This window comes from Plasmodium gonderi, assembly GCF_002157705.1.
Source record: "Plasmodium gonderi DNA, contig: Chr08, whole genome shotgun sequence".
NCBI classification, from domain to species: domain Eukaryota; phylum Apicomplexa; class Aconoidasida; order Haemosporida; family Plasmodiidae; genus Plasmodium; species Plasmodium gonderi.
This window is the reverse complement of record NW_021628933.1, coordinates 895,176-918,787: the sequence shown is the minus strand read 5'-3', so window position 1 is coordinate 918,787 and position 23,612 is coordinate 895,176. Positions and strand designations below refer to the sequence as shown.

The 23,612-nt window shown below is 30.5% G+C and overlaps 5 protein-coding genes across 5 annotated transcripts; 4 read left to right on the top strand and 1 right to left on the bottom strand.

The window, feature by feature from the left end:
• Window positions 1-382: 382 nt before the first annotated feature.
• Window positions 383-2,336, top strand: PGO_081830 (signal peptidase complex subunit 2; the record flags this gene model as incomplete). The annotated part of the gene is made up of 8 exons (XM_028687405.1): window positions 383-425; window positions 749-813; window positions 1,071-1,152; window positions 1,328-1,389; window positions 1,572-1,658; window positions 1,805-1,862; window positions 1,985-2,051; window positions 2,240-2,336. The coding sequence occupies 8 exons, from the start codon at window positions 383-385 to the stop codon at window positions 2,334-2,336; spliced, it is 561 nt and encodes a 186-aa protein (XP_028543206.1).
• Window positions 2,337-8,307: 5,971 nt separating this feature from the next.
• Window positions 8,308-9,780, top strand: PGO_081820 (ATP-dependent RNA helicase DDX6; the record flags this gene model as incomplete). The annotated part of the gene is made up of 2 exons (XM_028687404.1): window positions 8,308-8,710; window positions 8,870-9,780. The coding sequence occupies 2 exons, from the start codon at window positions 8,308-8,310 to the stop codon at window positions 9,778-9,780; spliced, it is 1,314 nt and encodes a 437-aa protein (XP_028543205.1).
• A 3,689-nt stretch (window positions 9,781-13,469) lies between these two features.
• PGO_081810 (histone H2A) lies at window positions 13,470-14,496 on the top strand (the record flags this gene model as incomplete). The annotated part of the gene is made up of 3 exons (XM_028687403.1): window positions 13,470-13,563; window positions 13,892-14,143; window positions 14,366-14,496. The coding sequence occupies 3 exons, from the start codon at window positions 13,470-13,472 to the stop codon at window positions 14,494-14,496; spliced, it is 477 nt and encodes a 158-aa protein (XP_028543204.1).
• Window positions 14,497-16,647: 2,151 nt separating this feature from the next.
• On the top strand, window positions 16,648-18,271 carry PGO_081800 (hypothetical protein, conserved; the record flags this gene model as incomplete). The annotated part of the gene is made up of 2 exons (XM_028687402.1): window positions 16,648-17,862; window positions 18,047-18,271. 2 exons carry the CDS (start codon window positions 16,648-16,650, stop codon window positions 18,269-18,271), a joined length of 1,440 nt encoding a protein of 479 aa, XP_028543203.1.
• Window positions 18,272-18,631: 360 nt separating this feature from the next.
• On the bottom strand, window positions 18,632-23,542 carry PGO_081790 (hypothetical protein, conserved; the record flags this gene model as incomplete). Its single annotated transcript, XM_028687401.1, has 1 exon — window positions 18,632-23,542. The coding sequence occupies one exon, from the start codon at window positions 23,540-23,542 to the stop codon at window positions 18,632-18,634; it is 4,911 nt and encodes a 1,636-aa protein (XP_028543202.1).
• Window positions 23,543-23,612: the final 70 nt, after the last annotated feature.

The window sequence follows — 23,612 nt, the reverse complement described above, 5'->3', positions numbered from 1 at the left end:
TCAAAGAAATTTCGCACATTAGAAATTTTCTAGCTCTATTGTACGCCATATATATGATAATATAATATATACATGCATACACCCCAGCAGAGAGTACCACCACAACTTCCTTAAGCATTCATTACATTTTTGTTATCATTGGGGTACAGAAAAAGAATTCATGCAAGTTTTCTCCATATTATTACCATTATAAACCATACTGGAGTTTTCTATGAGCTTTTCACCCTTTGTATGAACTTCGCACACTGTGTATGAACTTCGCACACTTTGTATGAACTTCCCACGCTTTGTATGAACTTCGCACGCTTTGTGTGCATTTTTCCTCTCAATTAAGAAGTTGTTTAATTATCCTAAGACAGAGAAACTATTGATAAACAAAAAAATGGGAACGACAAATGGAGACGATGAGCATACGGATAGTACGTGTAAGGATTATACAACCATTATATAGAGGATGGAAGTATATTCGTCCATGCTGACAACTTCAGGATGTTCTTTCCTCTGGCCCCCGTGGAATCATAAAAAAATGAGAGACAAATTAACTGGGCAAGGGAATCGAAAAAATATATAGAATAATAATACATAGGATAACACACAGGAAAAAAATATATAAATAAAATATAATGACGTTTAATCTGAAGGGGGGGGGGGGGATATAGGCACAATTACCATTATCTTTGCATAACCCATTCTGTATCGTTTTTATTTGCTCACCCGTACCCCACATACACAAATCCCTTTCTCACAGATCTTGTTAGAAATCTGTACAGTGAGCAAGAATTGAAAAAGGTTACACAGGATTATATATGCGAAGTATGAAATGAAAAAAGAATTATGCATTTGTGTAAAAATTATATGTAGCAAAAAAGGTTGTTCATTACGACAAACTTGATTTATAAAATGTGCGGATTGCATTCATTACTTTTTCGCATAGCTCTCACTTTGTATCATTTTGCAACTGTGTATATCACACATCTGCAGACACCCACAAGTGTACCTAGTTATGTACATATATATATATATTTTTTTTTTTTATATTTTTCTAACCCTTCACTCATTAAACTATAAAGAAAATAAGAGACCAAAACATTTCTGAAAATGTTCAGTATTCCAATATTCGAATCATTCTAAGCTTAATGCTTATTTTAATAGGTAACACTTAACCGAATTTTTTTTTTTTGTACTTGCTACATATTTTGTTATACACGTTTGTGTATATTTTTGTTGAAACAATTCCCATTCGTCCGTATCAACGTAAAGAATGTTTTTCTTGCAATCTAACTTCAAGACATGCTGAAATTTTAATATATTTTTTTCATTTTTACAGGATCTTATTGCACCATTTTTGTGCAATATAAAAAGGAACCACTCTTCATGATCAAATTGTTGGTAAGTCTTGTTACTTTCTGCGCCTTATTTTTTTGCATCTGTTTAAGCAGAATTGTATAACTGAACCTATCATAGCAGATAATACTTAAACTTGCATGTATTTGTACATCTTTCCCGATTTTACCGTTCCAATATAAATCGTTGATATTTCCACCACCCCAACTTCTATGCCCAAATTTTAGGTTACCTTTTTTATCATTTCAGTTATTTTGTTCATTTGGGAATATCTATTTTTCGAAGACACTTTTATGATTTTGAAAACGAATAATGTAGGGGTGATAGAGAGAAATAGTTGAAAAAGAAAAAAAAAAAAAAAAAAAATCATCACATACGTTGCTTCATCAACTGTTAAGAGAGTTCTCACATATATTATATTATTATTTTATTTTATTTTTTTTTTTTTTTTACATACTAGGGTGGAACAGTTATGCTGTTTTTTGAGCTGGATATCCACAAGAATTCTCTTCGATTAGGTCAGATACAAAAAAAAACTCGATACCATATGAGTTAAAATTATTTTCAAATTTTTATTCACAAATATAACATTAAATTATTTACAAAAAAATAAAATTTCTACATTTCTTCATACCTGCAGCATATAAATTGAATAAACAGGTACACGGCACGTTTTTTGAGCTTCGAAAACTCTTTAATGAAAATGGGTAAATTAATTTACGACACTGTGCATTAGGCACTACAAAATACACGTTGCAGGAGCACACATATTTCCAACAATGCATTCAAATGTCTACATATTTTTTACACATATAACTGTATAATCAAATAGGAAAATATCTTATCTATACTAAGATTGGAATTTTTTTCTTCTTTTTTTTCTCCATCTATGCAGTTATCTGGTTGAACAGTATGCAGACAGTACATTAAAGAAATTCATTTCTGATCATGGTGGGATTTTCAAATTAAATGATAACAAGAAAAAAGCCTAGTTTGCTTCATTATTTTTCCCTTAGCTATACTGCTCGTTGGTAGGCTATATGCAATAGAGGTTGTATTCGAAATGATACTCTAAGTGGTACACGAAGTGTAACTTAAAATGGTATTCAAAATGAAAAACTTAACTGTTCACCCACACATCTAACCTAACTAGTTGCGAATTTATATTCCCATATATATAACACCTGATTAACTTCACAATTTTTCAATTGAAAAAAAAAAATTAATGGAAGGAAAAAAAAAAAAAAAAAAAAAAAAAAAAAACCACGCTTGTGCGATTTCCAGAGTTAAAAATTACCAACAGTATTGTACATATCATCGTGACCTTTGCTAGGTAGTTGGGAAAATGCCAACGTCAAATGGTGTTTACATACGTGCGCGCTTGTATAATAATAATTATTATTATTACTATTCTTGTTTTTTTTAAGTCTATTTTTATGTTTATAATTTTTGTCTTTATTTTATGCTTTATTTTATTATTTTTGTCACCCCTTATTCATTGTACCTCAGTAACAGCTACTAACCAAGTGACAACCGCAGGTTATATCTACCCACATACACTATAACTGTGATGCGAAAAAAATATAAAAATAATAGAGAATAAATATTAGCTTATTTTTTCTACAGATGTGTAGTGCTCGTTGTCAATAATCCCACACAAATACTTATTACATTCGCATTTATTCCAACTCTGTCTACATTTTTTTTTTTTTTTTTTTTTTTTTTGCCCAATTGAGATTTGCAAATATGTGTACAGATCGTACCATCATTCATCATTTTGTTCCTGCGAGTGCTCATTCTGAATATACATATATATATATATATATATATATATATATATATATTTTTATTTTATTTTTTTAAATACTTCATTGTAGCCATGAGGCTATATGTTCTGCCCCTATCTTTTATTACAACGGTAAGGGTGCTTGAATGACACATGCTTTTACATCTCATAGACAGCATTTACAAATATGGTCGAGTCAACTACTACTTCCTCAAGTAACCTACTATATGTATATATGTACCATTGATTTTTCTACGTGGTTCCTTTTAATTTGTTTAATTGTTCATATGAGAAGAAGCCATTCTCAGGAACACGGATTAATAACTTTGAATCGTTTGTAGAATGATTAAACACAGGTTCTATTACATGAGTAGCTCATATGCACAACTTTCCCTATTGTATCTTTCCCATTTTATAGCGCATATATATATATATATATAATAAAAAATATACATTTTAGAAAGTATGCATTTTTTTTTTTTTTTATTTTATACATGCCAACAACGGGGATATATATACATCAATTTTTATAAAGTTTTTTATGCAAGACCTATATGTGTAAATGAGGGACTCATAATGTCAGAAAAAACATTAACCCTGTGTATGCAGTAGTTTTGCATTCACTTATCTTACCCAAATATTCACATAACGCATAACTCATGTAGAGTCATACACATATGACTCATTTTTATTTTAACAAGAGGAAAGAACAGTGCATATATGTATATATATATACAGGTATCCGCTGTAATGACTTTTCTCCCATCAGATATACTTTAGACAGAAAACATAAATGGCTAATCAGCATGTCGCTTGGATTCAAAATTGGGGAAACGAGTCTTAAATCGTGCCATATGATTGATGCACACAGAAGTTATCTGGCATGAGGACTTCGTGGCAATTTGTGTAGAGAAATGTCGAAAAGGGCGGTGAACAAAAAAAAAAAAAAAAAAAAAAATGCATATTCTGTATATTCCTCATAGGTTCGAATAACAGACGGCAATCTTTTTTCGTTATTATTTTCGTTATTATTTTTGCTATTGTTTTTTCCATTACTTTTGCCATTATTTTTGCAATTTTTTTTGCCATTATTTTTGCTAGTATTTATGCCATTTTTTTTTACTTTTCTTTTGATTCGTTTTTTCCCTTCCACCCCTTCAGCAGAACTGTGGCAAAATTCGTGCCACAAAAAATAAAAGTTTAACTGAAATTCCCTAAGTATTCAGCTGATGTATCTTCATATAGACTCAATGTACATACATAGAGTCAAAACGGGTTAAGTAATCCCACCCTTTCTTTGCGATGAAAAGCGCTCACGAAAAAAAAAAAAAAAGTTATTTGTTTGCTTTCGTTTCAGTTTTTGTAGCTCATATAAATCAACAGATTTTCGTTGTGTGCCACCAATTTAAAACTTTGTGAAATTATTCCATTCATCAACCCTGAACACTGTATTAAAAATCGAACATAACCCAAAATGAAAAACCTGCATGTATGTACATCTCCTAACTCAATGTTTATTCATTTATATGTGAAAGAACAGATATATATATATGAAGATGCATGGATGTGGAGTATAAATACACATGAGTCTATAATTTTACTTATACGTATAAACGAGGGGACAATATTTTTCATTTTATTTGAACACGAAACAAAAAAACATGTATAGTTGTATTTTGTGTACATATATTTATATATATAAATATCCTTTCCTCCTCTCTCATTTTTTTTTCTGACTATTTTGTATCCCTATAACATTACACTTCTGTACGTGACCACACATCCAGGGAAGGGGTTCTCAAAAAGCCCGAAGTTTCTCATTTTTAAAAATATTTTTATTTTTTTTCCTTTAATTTATTCTTATTTTTTTTTTTTTTTTTATTATCCTCTACCAACCAATATCAACATCGCAATGATTTAATATGCATATTCACCATTATTTCTTGTTATGAGAAGTATGCAATATGTAAAAATATGTTATATATATGATGCATTTATGTATAATTCCCTCTCACTTCCACACTCTTTTGCATGTTTTTTTTTTTTTTTTTTTTTTTTTTCGAAACTTAGCTGAAATATTTAACCCGAAGGAAATTACTTTGTTTCATTTTATTTCATTTAGTTCTATTTGTTTTTGTTTTTTTTTTTTTTTTTTTTTACATATTACCGTATTCACTTCACACATAAATTGAAAGCCTTAAAAAATTGTTAGAATATATATTATGTATGTAACAATTTTTCCATATAATTTTCATTTTAACTTCTTACTTTATTTTACTTTTTCTTTACTTGATAATTATAAATAAGTAATTTTTTGTAAAAATATATAAATTGTGTAACGTAGTTAATGAAATTTTCTAAAGGTAAGTTTTTTTTTTTTTTTTTTTTTTTTTTTTTTTTTCATATCATTTCTGTGAAAATTCTTCAGAAGTGGTTTACCTTATGTTTTAACCATCGTACTACTTTCTGCATGAAAAACATAAATACCGGCTCTCATATATATATATGTATACATATATATATATTACTTCACTTTTGTGTGCCTTTTCTCCCTATTAACTGGCACAGTGTAAGCCACATCTTCTATCACACATTACCAAGTATGTGCTCGCACAGGAATGCTGCACTGTATGCCTTTATGTAAATACACGTGTGTATATATATGCACACCTACATACGTACTAACATATGCTACACGTTGACATGTCATGAGTTATCCATTTTTTTTTTTTTTTCTTTTTTCCGTTCTTCGCCATACCCATATACCTTTAATGCGCTAAATCTGTAAAGACATTACTTATGACCATAATAAATGAGGTTTTTTTTTTTATTCCCTCCTTACATTTCTGTATATAAATACGTGATTATATATACATGTACATATGGGTACACATATGACGCACACACACATGACAAACGTGGAAAACACAACAAAAGGGACACAGACAAATAAACAACGATTACACACGTGCACGCATGTGTGAATACATACATGGATAAATACATGTGTAGCAATTCTTTTCACATGATTACTTTATACACCATTCTTTGTTTTATATATTACTTTTTTATTTCACGACTAAGCAGTAGCATACCTCCACTCTGCTTGTATCTTTATTAATTATCCCTACTCCGTTGCGGACCTTTTAGTTGTCGCACACATACGACACGCATAAATCCTGTAGTTTATTTTTTTTTATTTTATTTGTACAGCCATTTCTTGAGTTTAAAATCAATCAGCTCGCATATATATATATATATATATATACATGTACAAATACACATGTCCGTATATACGTGCACAAAGACATATATACATATGTGTGCATCTTTACTTAAGTGACGTTAGGAATCGATTACATGTGTATGTACATGAACATCGCAATCATCGAACAATTCAGATGCCTCTTTTTCAGTTCCATATTGATGAAATTTTATGAAGTCGCTGTGTTTAAGTTACGTACGACATCAATGTATAAATGCATATGTGTACCCACAAAAAATGCATGTTTTATTTTTTTTTATTTTATGTTTTCGTCCCTTAATAATCTGTACGTCGGAATATTTACGAATTTTTTTTTTTTTTTTTTTTTTTTTTTGCCAATGTTCTGCCCAGTGTTTTTTTTACAACCCTCCAACATTAACTTTTTTTTTTTTTTTTCCTTTTTTGTTTAAGCAACTATAGAATCACGTCAAAGTCAAAACCAGTTCAACTTGGTTTTTATCACAACGTTTACATAATACAAGCATAACGTTGAATGTTTTTTTGTTTTATATTTGTTTACAATTCGAGCAATTTCTCTTCTTTTCTTTTTTTTTCCTTCTTTTTCGTCCTTTGCTTCGTTTTTTTCGTCCTCGTTTGCTTCATCTTTTTTTCTTCTTTTCCTCTCTTTTTTTTTTTTCTCACTCCCTGTATGAAGAGACGCGCATGCATATGCAAGCGTGTAATTTACACTTAAATGTTGCGTACGACAGTAAACCATTACATGTGGCGTTACTTTTTTTTTTCTTTCCGTTCCTCCATGCGCAAGCATGTGTTTTATGCTTTGAACAAGTTTAAAGATATTTTCGTGACGGTTTTTAAGTGCAGTGCAAGAGCATTCTATGTTTGTTATTATGTAGGCACACATGTGTACGTATCTGATATGAATGCTTCACCATATCTATATACACACTTAAGGCAAACCACTTGGTTCATTTTACACCTTATATTCTTTCACTTTCCTTTATTTTTTTCATTTTACTTATCTAATTATTTCTTCTCCCCCCCCCCCCCCCCCCTCTTCCCTCATTTCCTAGGTTTAAAGATAATTTCGTTGTATATATATATTTTTTTTATTTGAATAATATAAACAGACTTAACAGAAAAAAAAAAAAAAAAAAAAAAAAAGAAGCTATGAAAAATATTATATTTTTCTTTATACCTTAAACTGCCATATTCATAGCAAAATTATACTTTATCATATTATATTTCATTTAACTAATTTTTATTATCGCTTTTACCATTTTCACGTCACCTTTTTTCTTTTTTTTTTTTTTTTTTTTTTTTGTATCTTTAAGCCTTTTTTATTTTATTTTCCACATAATTTATTTTCTAATAATATAATAAATTTTATCAGTTTGGGCATTATATGGTTATTTAGTTAAATAAACCTGTAAATATATATTTTCTTTTTTGTGCTTTTTTCTCATTTTTGCATGTTTTGAATTCCCTTTTTTTTTTTTTTTTTTTTTATAGCTTTATTTTCATGACATGCCCCAATTTTTTTTTCTTTTTTTTTACATTTATTCTCCCTTTTGCCCTCAGTCCCCAGTATTCATTTTTTCAACTACGTCTTCATGCACATCCCACTCCTCCTTTCCCTTCTACCGTTCATTTTGTTTTATATCAAATGTAATTATAAAAAGTAAAGAATAGAAAAGTACTAAATTTTTTTTTTTTTTTTTTAGCATTATTACTTTGCAATTTGCATTTTAATGCCATTACATTTTAATGAGTTTGTATTATATGTAAGTGTGTATAAGTGATCACTTGTGTAGGAGCGTACGGATAGACATAACCCACTCAACAATTAGCTAAAAAAAATATCTAGACACATACACCAACCCTATCATCTGTACACTTATCGAAACCACTAGCCCGTTCGAACCTGTGTATACATTTCCTGAACAGCAAAATGAGCTATAGAACCAACTGCACCTCCCAGAACGTAAACGTTAATACTTTGAATAATTCAAATGATAACAACTTAAGCAAAATAGACGACAAGAGTAATGTACCTTTTGATGAAAACTGGAAAAAAAGGATTTTAGAACCATTGAAAGATCGTCGATATAAAACTGAAGATGTAACAAAAACAAAGGGAAACGAATTTGAAGATTATTTTCTAAAAAGGGAATTATTGATGGGCATATTTGAAAAAGGATATGAAAAACCATCACCCATACAAGAAGAAAGTATACCTGTTGCATTGGCAGGAAAAAATATATTGGCCAGGGCGAAGAATGGAACAGGAAAAACTGCTGCCTTTGCAATTCCCCTTCTGGAGAAATGCAATACCCACAAAAATTTTATTCAAGGTATGAAATTTCACAGGAGTGCGTAACGCGCTGCTTATCCGTATACCACATGATGGTTATGTCTTTACCACGTACATGCATACATCCGTACATGCATACATAGTTGCACATGCATACATGCGTTTTTTCTCGCGTCCCACCATCAATGAATACCCATAGGACTCATCCTAGTGCCAACACGAGAACTAGCCCTGCAAACCTCAGCCATGATCAAAGAGCTAGGGAAACATATGAAAATTCAGTGTATGGTTACCACAGGTGGAACATCACTTAGAGAAGATATAATGAGATTGTACAACGTTGTGCATATATTGTGTGGGACTCCTGGTAGAATTCTTGATTTAGCAAATAAAGATGTGGCAAATTTATCGGGTTGTCACATAATGGTAATGGACGAAGCGGATAAATTATTATCACCAGAATTTCAACCAATTGTTGAAGAATTAATGAAATTTTTGCCAAAAGAAAAACAAATATTAATGTATTCAGCTACTTTTCCAGTTACTGTAAAAGAATTTAGACAGATATATCTCTCAGATGCACATGAAATAAATCTTATGGATGAACTAACCTTGAAAGGAATCACACAGTATTATGCATTTGTTAAGGAAAGACAAAAGGTACATTGTCTCAATACCCTCTTTGCAAAATTACAAATAAATCAAGCCATTATTTTTTGTAATAGTATAACTAGAGTAGAATTATTAGCCAAAAAAATTACAGAATTAGGCTATAGCTCTTTTTATATACATGCAAGAATGTCTCAAACACATAGAAATAGAGTTTTTCATGATTTTAGAAATGGAGCATGTAGATGTTTAGTTTCTTCAGACTTGTTCACAAGAGGTATAGATATACAATCTGTTAATGTTGTTATAAATTTTGATTTTCCAAAGAATTCGGAAACGTACCTTCATAGAATTGGTAGATCTGGTAGGTATGGTCACCTAGGCTTAGCTATCAACTTGATTACCTATGAGGACCGTTTTAATTTATACAAAATTGAATTGGAACTTGGCACAGAGATTCAGCCGATTCCGAACGAAATAGACCCGTCACTTTACACCTAATGTGCATCATCCCCCCCACGCTAACCATCTTGAGCTTAGAGCAGAAATGCAAAGTTACACAACCGAGCAACTACACAACTGCACAGATACACCATCGCATATTTGAACCATTACACATGTGAACAAATATTCATCCCTTACGCGCGCACACACGTATGTATATATATATACATACACATGTACGTATACATCTATATATACAAATTTATATATGTACACGCACGCATTATACAAACACTTATGCATTTGGTATGCATACCACGTGCAGGTGCGCTCACGTTCACATAACAAGACTATTAGCAGAAACTGCCTTGGGCACACACATCCGTATTCACACTACGCCTCCATAGATTTATATGCCAAAATTTGCACATATATATATATATATATATATATACATATATATGCTTGTAAATATACGAAGTTTTTTTTTTTTTTCACGTATTTATTTTATTATTCATTTCGTCCATACATACGACGACCAGAAGCACTTCTTGTTCATCATCTACCACTTATCTGATATATCATACTTCATATTACCTTCCATACGTCTCACATTACGTATTTCTTATCAGCTACTTTATTAGCTCCTTTTTTTAAAAATCCATTGACATTTACATTGGAGCACAAATTAATTAAAACATAATAAATTATTGCACAAGGGATTATATATACATATATATATATATATATATATATATATATATATATATATATGTGTGTGTGTTCTTATATATATACACATTTGTACATTTTTTTTTTTTTTTTTTTTTTTTTTGTTAAAACATTTTTTTATAATTACATCAAATTAAAAACGAGAAAATAAATAAAATTGATCAATTAGGTATTATGCACATATAAATCCATACACATTGCTGAATATTGCATGTGAATTTATAATAATTGTTAAAATGTCAACCTTGCACTCCTCAAATGTGTAAGAAAATTGCGCCAAAAAATTGTACTAAAAAATCGATTGTATAGTGTACATTTTCCCTTTTGAAGAAGCCACTGCTTAAGGTAGGTGAGAAATTAGTATACCCATTCATTTTAATGTAACTTAAAATTGGGGCTGTTTCAGGTGTTACTAACTCATGAATAGACATCCTAGACGTCTTTGTACAAACTGATCAGTGCTACATGCCTGTAATAACTCTTTCAAAGAGGCGGATTGACAATCGTTGTTGTTCCACATTTTTAGGTTTATTCACTTGTTTCTAACACTAGCTATTACATGCAGAAATTTTCAAATTGATAAAACTTCCAAGTTTCTTATGTTTATAAAAAAAAGAAAAAAAAAAATTCCCACAAATTTACGTATCGAAAAAGGACATATCATGCACTTTTGTAATATGTATTTATTCAGGTTAAAATTCTCCTAGTTTTTTTTTTTTTTTTTTGTGTGTGTGTGCATAATTGTCACACACGTGTCAGTTATATGTATGTTCCTAATTTTATGTGTTTTATTAAAGTATGAAGCACGTAAAAGGAGATACGTACTTTTGAAACATTCTACCATTCCTTCTTCTTTTTTTTCCATTTTACCATTTTTGTAAAAATGTATATCCCTTAAACTGGCAGTTATTACACATATCATAGAAGTCGTGATATTTATTCGTGTTGTCATTAATAAAAGTACTAACGGGATTTTATCCCCTCGTGGAAATGAAAACAAAAATTCGAACATACATTTTTAGCAAAAAAAAAATTTCATGTTAGACAACCGCATATATTAATACCCTTTCTGGGAGGAGCAAATATGAAAGTAAAAATAAGAAACACTTGGACGGTGTATAAGCCCATGTTTAAAATGCATATCTGAAAATAAAGACATGTGCACTTATATAACTACGCATGAGAAGTGCATGATATATATATATATATATACGAGCATCACTTGCAAATATATATTGTGTAAAAAAAAATGTATGATTGTTTTTTGCAAATTCCATTTCAAAATTAATAAAAAAATGACATTTTATTAAGAGCGTTCCTTTTGGCACATTTTATTTTAATACATTGATATTACTATTGTGATTTATTCTATTTTGTTTTATGCGCCCTTAAACCTACAGACAAATTAAACAACTTTTTAATTGCTCGTTACTTTAAGAAATCCACTAAACATGTGTGTGTATGTGTATGCAGTATGGAAATAATATAAGTGGTTCTTTGCTTTATTATGAAAATGGAGGAGGGAGGAGAGATAAAATAAAAAAAAAACACCGAACTTGTGTGAAAAAGGGAATATGGAAGATACAAAAATGGTTGCAGATTCAAGCATATTTTTGCATTGCAATGTTTTTGAAAAAATAAACCAAATGGGATGACAAAATAATAAATTTATATATACCTTTTTTTTCTGTTTCGTTTTACTCCCCATATATATATTAGATGAGTAAAATGAAATTAAGTAAAACGAAATTGTACAAAATGGAAAATATTTCACACTTTAAAAAAAAAAAAGTTTTTACTCTCGAAGTTACAAGTGTTGGCTTTTTCTCGCTTTGGGAAATTATGCGATACAAGTGCGACGATGCAGATTTTCCACATGTCATCATAGTCAAGTATGTATACATGTACATGCATATGTACATTTGTATATATATGCAACATATATACACACGCACCTGCTTCTTGCGTTTAAAAATATGTACAATAAAAAGTGAAAAAAAAAAAAAAAAGTGTCCTAAAATTTTTTCTTCATTTTTTCTTCCCAAATGTTAGATTTATATTTTTGTTTAAACACATTTTATTTACTATTTAAGTAAAAATTGTGAATGTATTGAAATTAAGGGGAAACACAGTGCATTCTAATATTTTTTCATCAGTGTGTAAAACATAGTTTTCCTTTTCTTAATATCCATAATACACATTAAGATTATGATGTACATATACTTTCCATATATATTCAAAATGCACGTGTAAAAATATTATGCACATAAAAATTAAGCAAAATTAGGTTTTGCCTATCCATATTTTGTTAAAACAAATTGCCGTGTTTCACTTTTTATTTATTTGTTTATTTATTTATTTATTTATTCATTCATTTTTTTTATTTTTCATACATTTTTGGTTTGGTTTTTCTTTAATTGCAATTTATTAAAGAGCAATCAATCCAGTAATTTTGCTAGGAAGAACTGGGATTAGGATCGAAATATGTAATTCTGTGCAATAGTACAATTAGTAAAATTAGCACTATTAGCACATAGCAAAATTAGCACAAATTAGTCGACTTAATATTTTTTAATTTTGGTAAAAAGTTTTTACTATTATTTTTTCTCACTTTAAGAATTATGTTATATTTTACAACTTGCCAAAATTTTTCCCCATCATTTGGCAATATAACAAAAACAGAAATAATTACTAAAATGCAATTGTAATTTTTTTTTTTTTTTTTTTTTTAACACAATTTTACCGGCTCGCAAATTTAAGAAAATTTATATGAAGAAGAAATATGCTTCCCAAAATATAATTTTGCAAAACATATTTTGTGAAACACATTTCTTAAAAAGTATTTCGTGAAATACATTTCATAAAACATTTTTCGTAATAAATTTCTCGTAAAACAGTTTTCGTAAAACACATTTCATAAAACATTTTTCGTAAAACACTTTTTGTGACGCATATTTTTTTGCAAATTATTCCCACCCTTTTTGTAAATTTTAGTTTTTGTTCGTTTAATAAAAATGGAAGTTCCAGGAAAAGTAATTGGTGGTAAAGTAGGTGGAAAAGTTGGTGGTAAAGTCCTTGGTCTTGGTAAAGGAGGAAAAGGAAAAACAGGTTAGGAACAAATTAAAAGTGAAAAAGATGAAAAGTGGTTTCATGTGTTTATTTTCAATTAAATGGGCTTTCTTTTATTTTTTTTTTTTTATTACTATTTCAATTATTTGCAAAACTGGATATGAGATTTTTAATGTTTCTTGTACAAATGAAGTTTGGGGATATATTTTCAATTATCCTGTTTTGTGTGTTATATATCTTTGTATACATTAAGATTGTGTGTCCAAATGCACAACATGGTGCATAATTGTATGTTTGTACTTTTCTGTGATATTGAAACATTTTGCCAAACTTTCATATATTTTGTTTTTTATATTTCATCTTGCAGGTTCTGGTAAAACGAAAAAAGCGCCATTATCCAGAGCTTCAAGAGCTGGATTACAATTTCCAGTAGGAAGAGTTCATAGAATGCTGAAAACAAGAATTTCTTCAGACGGAAGAGTTGGATCAACGGCTGCTGTTTATGCTGCAGCAATTTTGGAATATCTTACTGCAGAAGTTTTAGAATTAGCAGGAAATGCAACAAAGGACTTAAAAGTGAAGAGAATTACTCCAAGACATTTACAGCTAGCTATTAGAGGTAATTTTTTTTTTTTTTTTTCCATCTCTTTTATTAATATGCATTTTGCAAATAACAAAGTTCTGTGTAAATTCTTGTGTGCAATGTATGTTTTATACATGTGAATGTATAAGAGTGTATTTTTTGTACGTATGATGTGTATATACCCATAGATCAAATAATGAAATGTTCAAAAGGCAAGGATTTAAAAACGTGAATTTGTTCTTTCCTTTTTGTGTACAGGTGACGAAGAATTGGATACCCTTATAAAAGCAACGATTGCTGGAGGTGGTGTCATTCCACATATTCACAAGGCCTTGATGAATAAAGTTCCAGTACCTCCAACCCAAGCAAAGAAGCCAAAGAAAAATTAGAACTAAATGCTACCGAAATGTCGATAGAATTTTCGCTGTAACATTGTCTGTTCATCAGACTTGACATCCTATGCGCATGTACGCGTGCATACGTGTGTTTATACATACACATATGCACATTCATGTGTTTTTTTTTTTTTTTTTTTTTTTTTTCTCTATATCCCCCTACGCAGCTTTCCGTAGAGTGTTGTGCGCAAATGAATACACATGTCATGCATGCATTGTGTTTATATATATATATATATATATATACATTGATGTATTTTTACATTTACCTACGAAACTGCACATTAATATAGACATTCACAAGCGACGTGAAGCATTCACAAATATAAATATTTTTCAGTTTTTAAAGACTTTCCATTTTTACCTCGTATTAATGCCCTTTTTAATGTTGCAGATGAAGGGTGTGCCTTTTTTCGTTCTGCTGTGTTTACGTGTGGCTAGGAGAGTCTTTTTACAATAGAACACATGCATTATGATCGCTGTACCATTGTACAGATATGTAATTTATATTCGCTTTTTTTTATTATCATCCCCTAATTGCTAAAGGTTGTATTGACAGTACTATTATCGCACAAGTAAAGCAATATTAAATATTTTTTTTTTTTTTTTTTTTTTAATAATTTTTTTATAAGGTTAATTGAAAGAGGTTTTTTACATTTCCCTGTGATAAAAAGCATATACATATATATCATATATGTATATGCTTTTCTCTTGCTACAGATAACCATGCACTATTTCTATGCACACAATAAAATAACTACAAAACGGAAAGTGGCTTAATGTTAGGTATATATTAAATGTTCCTTCGAGAAATATTATTTAACTTCTAAAAAAAAAAGTGTAAGAAGGAGATGATGTTTTTTTTTTTTTTTTTTTTTTTTTAAGTATTGTTATAGTAAGTGTGGTTTAGTTGGTGCATCTGTGATTAGCATTCCATCCAACTTTGCAACCTTCGTAACACCGTGCTTATGTGTGTAAAGTTAAGCATAAACGTATGCATGTAAACAACTAAGTTATTCTATTGGGATATGATATCCTTGAGATTGATACAAAATCTGATCATGGCATCTCATTTAGGGTCCCCGTCCATATTGTAGAAAACACTTGCAGAATAATTTTCTCTCGCTCTTTTTTTTCCTTATGCATAAGTAATACTACCGTTTTACAATTTTTTCTATTTCACAAAAAGGTCCTCATAATGTTTTCCCTCTTTCTAGCATTTAAACCAGCTTTAAAGAAAAAGATGTTACTTAAAAGGTGGTAACAATGGAAAATGTAGTGCACCTCAGAACAAACCATATATTATTTGTGCTTACCCCTTAAAAGGACAAAAAATACATGAATGTAAAAAAAATTTAGTTGTAAAAAAAAAAATATATTTTTTTTTTTTTTTTTTATGTTTCTTTTGTACTATTTTTTAACACAATAAATACGACTGCAAATTTGATATTTCTGTTTTTTTTTTTTTTTTTTTTTTTTTTTTTTACTTTTAACATGCCCATTAGCATCATCATGAGCAATGGCAGCATTTGCCGAATTTTTACTGTCGTTACCTCTTAAGGAGTAAAACTAAGCTCATGTTGCTGTGCTCTACTTTATACATATGCGAGTACCTTTTAGCAGAACAGTGATAGGTGGATCTGCATAAGTCAATTAATGATCATATTTGAGAAATGAAATTCCTGGAAATTTCTTTAAAAAAAAAAAAAAATTACAGAATTTTCATAATTTACTAAACTTACGTGATTTACAGAACTAACGTGATTTACAAAACTAACGTTACTTACGGAACTCACGTGATTTGCTGTACCTAAGTGATTCATTGAACTTAGATGATTTACCAATTTTACAAAGCTTGTATACCTAGGGGAGGGGGTGGACGAAACAATGGATGTGGAAAACCCTCCATCCTCTTCCATCAGACTGGGTAACACAACGTAAAGCAGCAAAATAAAGAAATCGAGTAGACGGGAAAAAAAAAATTTTCATTCTTTCATTTAACTATCAACCAGTTTACCAACTAGTGTCTTGTGACTTGTCAAGATTAGCATACCAATTAGCACACAATTAACGTGTTAACGAAAAACGAAATGGGAAGAAAAACGAGGAAGCACAATAACGAGCCAACAACAGAAAAGAGATAATATGTTTAAACAATTTAGTAAGATTCTCTTCACTTGTGTACGTTACATCCTAACGCTTTGCATCTTCTTTTTCATCCATTCCTATGAAAGTAGTCTGAAAAGGAAAGTCACACATCCATATTTTTTATCCAATCATTTCTTCGGAAATTTTAACACTAACAAGAGAAAATATCACATAAAATACACAAGCAGAAAAAATTATACTACTACTTTTCCATTCCACATCTCGAAAAGTGAATCAGAAAAGAATTTTAGAGATGCTTATTATGCTAAGGAAACCAAGGAGAAGAAACATTTCTTCCTTAACATGCAAAACCGCAATGACACAAATAAGGACGTAATTGAAAATGTGGTTACAAAGGACGTAATTGAAAATGTGGTTACAAAGGACGTAATTGAAAATGTGGTTACAAATGATCCAACTAAAGATGTTGTGAATAATAAAAAGAGTAACGAAAACAGGAGTATACATGGTATAAAAGAATCCCACGGTTGTGGGCAAAAAAATGAAATGGAAAACAACTCAAATTGCCCTACCAAATCAGAGTACACAGATGTAAAAGAAGAAAATACTCCTGGTAATGATTCAAATGCAAAACTTGGAGAATTCCCAGATACCTATACATCAATGAAAGAAAACGATATTTATACGTCTAAAGATTCGGCTAACGAAGTAGAGGATCAGCTGAAGGATAACCAACTTGCTCAGCTAATTCAGAAGAAAAAAAAGAAAAAAAAGTTTCAAAATGAAGAAATTCGAAAAAAACTATCTGAGCTAGCCAAATTAAGATGGAGAAATGAAGAAGAAAGAAATAAATTGTTAAGACGAAAAAATCAATTCAAACATTCAGAAAAAACGAAACAGTTGTTATCTTACAAAATTAAACTTAAATGGACAGATGAAAATTATCGAAAAAGTATTATAGAAAAAACCAAAATTTTTAATCAAGACGAAAATACGAAAATGAGAAAATCAATTCTACTGAAAGAGAAATGGAAACTAAAAGAATTTCGAAACAAAATGCTTAGTAATAGGAAACCTTTTAGTTGGGAGCGACGCAAAAAAATATCTGATATAATTAAACAAAAATGGCAAGACCAAGATTACAGGCAAAAGACTTTGCAGGCTATAAAAGACAATTATAAGAAGCGAAAATTACAGGCTGGTTTAAATCCAAATTTCAACTATATTCAGAACGTCATGCTGTTCAAACAGGTTATTTTGCAAATTCTTATGCAAAAAAAAAAAAAAAATGAACAAGTTAATGCAGAAATGAGTAGATAATAACAGGAGAATACACTATGAGAAAACATCTGTTTAAGAAAAGCACCTTATCAAAAATTTACAATATCTATGACGTCCCCCCCCCCCCCATTTCCCTTTTATTTTTTTTTTGCAGTTCGGACTTAGTGCACCAAAAATAAGATTCTTCCCAAACATACATAGACAAAAACTTCGAGGAAAAAAAAAAAAAAAAAAAAAAATGAAGATTCAGGAAATCAAACAAAATTACAAAGAAAATTGGAAAAATATTTATAACAGTCTATTAGATAAAAATGAGTTTCAGCATTCATTGACGTACTTAAATAACATCGGAAATTTGAGCGTCAGCACCAATACTTGACAAGTGTAGATGATAATGAATGGTAAAGTAATCGTTAATCGTTTGGTAGCCGCATATCATATGGTAAAAAAGAAAAAGTAAAACGAATACATAAAAAAAAAAAAACACCCATATAACCATAACACAATACAAAAAATTATGTGAACAAAACCCTGAGGCAAGGTTTACACAAGGAGACAGTCGTCACAAGAATGAATTCAACATTTCCCAATCAAAATGAAAATGTTTCCTTCTGATGAGTACTACTGTGTGTATATAAAAACCGACAAAACATATGTGCATTTATATTTTACAGTTACACCTTTGACATGTGAACCATCCACCCCTCTTCCCCCAGGCACATTTTTTTTCTCTTCCAGTTCAAAACTTAACCCTTGAAGTAGATACCGCCCCTGGAAAGTCCTGCAACGTTCCATTTTTTATGTTATTATATTGCAAGCTAAGTAATATTCCTTGATGTGCTTCTTCTCGAAATTGGGTATGTTGAACAGATGCTGTTTTTGTATTTTCTTGACATAGCTTGGTAGGGAATTTTTGGAAAAGTTGTATTAACTTGTTAATATAAATTGAGTTCTTTAAATTGTTATGGTCAAGGTTTATGAAAACATCATAAATTTTAAGAATTTTTTTATTCCTTTTTTGTAGTTGTAAAACATGTTTAAAATATTTTAAAGTTATGGGGAAACATTCATTATCAATTATATTCATTGAAAAATCTAATTTTTTTACAACTAGAAAATTACAAGTACAAAAACTAGAGAGAAATGATGAATACAGAGAACTTTTAATATTATTCCCAGAAAGTAATAATTTGTTTAATTTTTGTTTCTTCCTTTTTATCATATCATTTGATTCACTTATTATTGTCGTATTTGTTAATGCGAATGATAGTGCTAATAAACTTTTGTATGTAAAGTTATTCCATCTTAAATCCAAAACTTTCAGATTACATAATTTGTTCTTTTTTATCAATGTACAAATGTACATAAGTGCATCATCATTTAATTTGTTAGAACACAATTTTAATTTTATTAATTTCGTAAAATTTGATTGCTCTATTATTTTTCTAGGAAATGTGCAAACACATTCATTCAATTCTTCTTTCAAAGAATCCTCTGATGTGTTTTCTTCGCTACCTGAACAGCTATGTATGTTGTATGAATTCGTTTTCTCGTCCCCCCAGCGATTGGAATTCTTAATCTCCTTTGTTTGTTCATATCCCATGGTAACGACTCCCTTCTCATTCGTCCATTCATCTCTTCTCTCATCCAATGAGCCAAAACCTTCATTTAACATTTCACCAACCGGAGAAAGTATATCCATTCCCTTTTTCAAAATGAAACAATCATAAAAGTCATCAATGCCAAAAAACCTTATACCTTTTTTTGTCTTGAGAATTATTCTATTCTCCTGGGACAATGCCTGTGTGTTATTCTTCTGATTCATTGTAACATCATTTAAGCATTCACTTTTATGTAAGCAATTTTTTAAACCCCTTTGTTTCAACGAATCGAAGTATCCACTATCATGTGCCTTTACACATCCATTCGTACAATTGGTATCCATTATTTTCCTGCTCCTAACATAATTGGTATTCAAATATAGAAGAAAGTTTTTCTGATATTTGTCTGCACGCATATCTCTAGTAATGTTAAAAAAGTCTGGAGGGTTGGTCCAAAGGATGCTATTGCAAATAAAATGCATATACCTTAAATTGTTACTTTTTTGATAAGCTATAAATGAGCTAAGATAAGCATAATAAATGTGACATCGGATTATTTTTATAGTGTGAATATTTTTGAATGGTATTAAAAGTAATGAAATAAAAAATGAAATGCTTGAATTTATGAAGCAATCATTTATATGTAAACATATAATATCGGGAAGATTTCTTTTAATCAGTTCTATAAATATATACTTAATATGAGATAACACCTTACTACCATCATAAATTTTCGATAAATAAATTTGACCACTCTTTAATTTTTTTTTAAATTTTTTAGAAACATTTCTACAATTAATATTTTTTAAACATAAAAATATATTAAATATATTTCTTCTACTTTTCTCGCAATATTTGAAATATGATTCGTACGATATCGGACCCAGTCTATTCCTCAAGTAACCATACTCTACAAGATCTCTTATTTGCTCCTTCTTAATTTGATATCTAAGATGACCCACCATTTTCCTTCCCCTCCTCAGTTGGACCTTACTGTGATAACATATTTCACTTGACACATCATCCATACTTCCTTCGTCGTGCATCTCTCCCGGATTGTTATCAAGTCCAGCCCTTTCATTTATTCCTTTCATATTATTCGGTTGTTCCTTCTTCTTGGTCTTATGGCTCAAAACGCTATTTAAACTATTCAAGTCATGGAGAATATTTCTTTTATACACTTCTCGTGCTGCCCTTGGTTCACAATCTCTGTAATAGATGCTACTAGTATGGTTATTCCATCTTCTATGCAGATTTTCATCTAATACGGTGTTCCAATTTTTGAATATACCCAAACTGGTGCCCTCCCTTGTTTTCCTGTTCATTTTCATGAACTTGATTTGATTCCATCGCTTAAGCAATTGAACTTCCTCTTCCGAGAATAAAAAGTTCACACGGTTACTTCTCAGGAGAAAGGTAAACAATCCCTTATTTATTTTTTCAAAATAATATTTCTTTAGCTTCTTTCTAATCGATTTCTGATACATTAAATAATCAATCAGCTTATTCAATTCTTCATTTTTTTTTTTGTCATGTATAACTAATGAGTATCTCCTTTCGATTTTTAAATTCCTGTTTATTTTTTTTATTTCATTCATGATTCTTATTATGTTTCTTATGGAATCAAAAAAGATGTTTTTCTCTTCATCAAATTTTTTCCTCTCGTTCAAATTTTCTATCGAATGATTATTTTCTACACGTTTTTCACTCTCCCCTGACACGCATTCTGCAATGCTACATGATGAATCATGAACAACGTCGTAATTAACTTTTAAACTGTTAAATGGAACAATTAAAGGATCCAAGAATCTTTGCACAACCAAGTCCTTATTCTCTACATTTTCATTTTCCTCCTTAACATCCACATGTATATAATTTTGCGTGGAATCTAAAGAAATGGGAGTTATTATTCTCTCTTGATGTAATACGCTTCTACACTCATTTCGAAATTCACCTTCTCTGGTATTCCTTTCATTGTTTTTACTTATCTCTTCGAATTTATTCACAAAGTATGATGTTTTTATTGAACTAGGTCTGGAAATGCATCCACCCTGTCTCAATGAACTATTATAATGGTCACCACCTTTAGGTTGAATTTTCATGAAATTTCGAAAAAACATTCCATGATTATCTGTCGAATCCATGTCATTATTACTAACAGGTTTAAACATTGGTAATACACCCGCGCTATTAGGACATCCACTACTTTTCTTATTAGACCCAATTTCTAACGATTTGTCATTCCAATAATTTTCTGCTACTCCATGTCCGTACAGCCTTTCCAATATTTCTCTGTTTCTAATGTTCATTCTGTTAGTGATTCCTATACTCGATAAGATTCTCTTTCTACAAGAGTATTCAATTGGTTGACCTTTTTTTCCCCACCCCATGCCTCTTAAGCAGTTCTCAGTAGTTCTTCTTCTTTGCACACTCCTTTGTTTTTCTTTACATCTGTAATGAACATCTATTTTCCCACTGTTAGAATCGTACAAAAAATCACAATTATGAACATCGCATATTTCAACATCATTATTAAGCAATCTACAAAACATGGTATCCCCATTGTTGTAACAAGTAGCCTTTTCAGATTTTCCCTTCGCCTCTTCACACGCATAAGTGAACTTTTCTGTGCCTTTTCCACATGAGCAGAATGCAGCGCATCTGTTCATGGTGTCATAGTTATATGATAATGTATGTCCCTTCTGAATGTCACTCATTTTTGCATTATTATTTCGTTCATTATTTTTTTTTTCATTTTTTATTCCCTCATCTTCACTCTGATTCTCATTCTTGTCCTCACGCCCACCCCGATTCTCATTCACGTTCTCACTCTCACCCCGATTCTCATCGAAGTCTTCACTTTCACCCCGATTCTCATTCACGTTCTCACTCTCACCCCGATTCTCATTCACGTTCTCACTCTCACCCCGATTCTCATTCATGTCTTCATTCTCCTCACTCTTCTCACCCTTCCCGACCATCGCTTCATTTGCAGCAATTCCTACCACTCTGCTGGCATCCTCATTGAATACAATTTTTACTTCGGTCCCACTTTCATCTGTATTTTCGATACCCTTGTAATACATATATCTGTGTGCATGATTCTCCTCTTCCTTAACTTGTGCCCTCGGTTTTCCCATCGTTTTGAAATCTTCTTCGCTACTGGCTTTCCCATCATGTGCATCTTTCAGTGGAAGTATACTAGTACCATCGGTGTTGTTTATCATGTTAGGAATAATGTAGTTGATGGCAAATTTGCACGAGCAGGTGTTTCCTTTCGACTTAGTAACTCTTTCAATAAAATGATTTCTATGTAAAAGGTGGTGGTGTGTGTTGATATAATAATCGTTTTTATTCCTCCCTTTTTTATTCTCTCCCTTTTGGTGTAATAAGTTCAGCATCGAGTGTGTTTCTGGTTGATGCTCTTCCTGATTAATCTTCTGCTCATGATGGAAATTTTTACTTTCGGAAGGAGTTTTAACTGTGGCCTGCACCCTTTTGACGATTTTCTTTATACTTCTAATCAATCTATATTTCTGAAGTTCTTGAATTTTTCCCTTATTAGTATTGCACCTTTTTTCTAAATCTCTACAATTATTAAATGGTGATGGTGCCAGTGATAGTGCGCTTGCCTTTCTTTTTTTTTTTTTGTTTTTTTTTTTTTTTGTTTTTTTTTGCTTAGCTTGCTCTTCAATATACTGATGGGTGATATCAAAATCGCATGCACAGTTGATGTTCTCATTAAATTTTTTCAGGGATAAAACAATATTTTTATATTTCTTAAACTTCTTACTTTTTGGAACACAACTATTAATACTAGCTTGAGTAAGGTAAAATTCTTCCTTTTTTAATTTCTTCCCTTGGGATGTATTTGTACTATTTCTCCCCACATTATCCGATTCATTGGTTTCTTCCCGATCTTCCTCATCATCACTCGTAAAAACCGATTCAACACTATGGTAGGCGTTCGTTTCATTACTTTTTAAAAAATTTACTCTATTAAAAAAGTTGCTATCTTGTTCTTCTGTAGTTAAGCTATAAGCGACCATGATGTGAAACGTGAACAACAACAGATGAAGAAAAAATAGAAAAAAAAACAAAAAAAAAAAAAAAACAGTA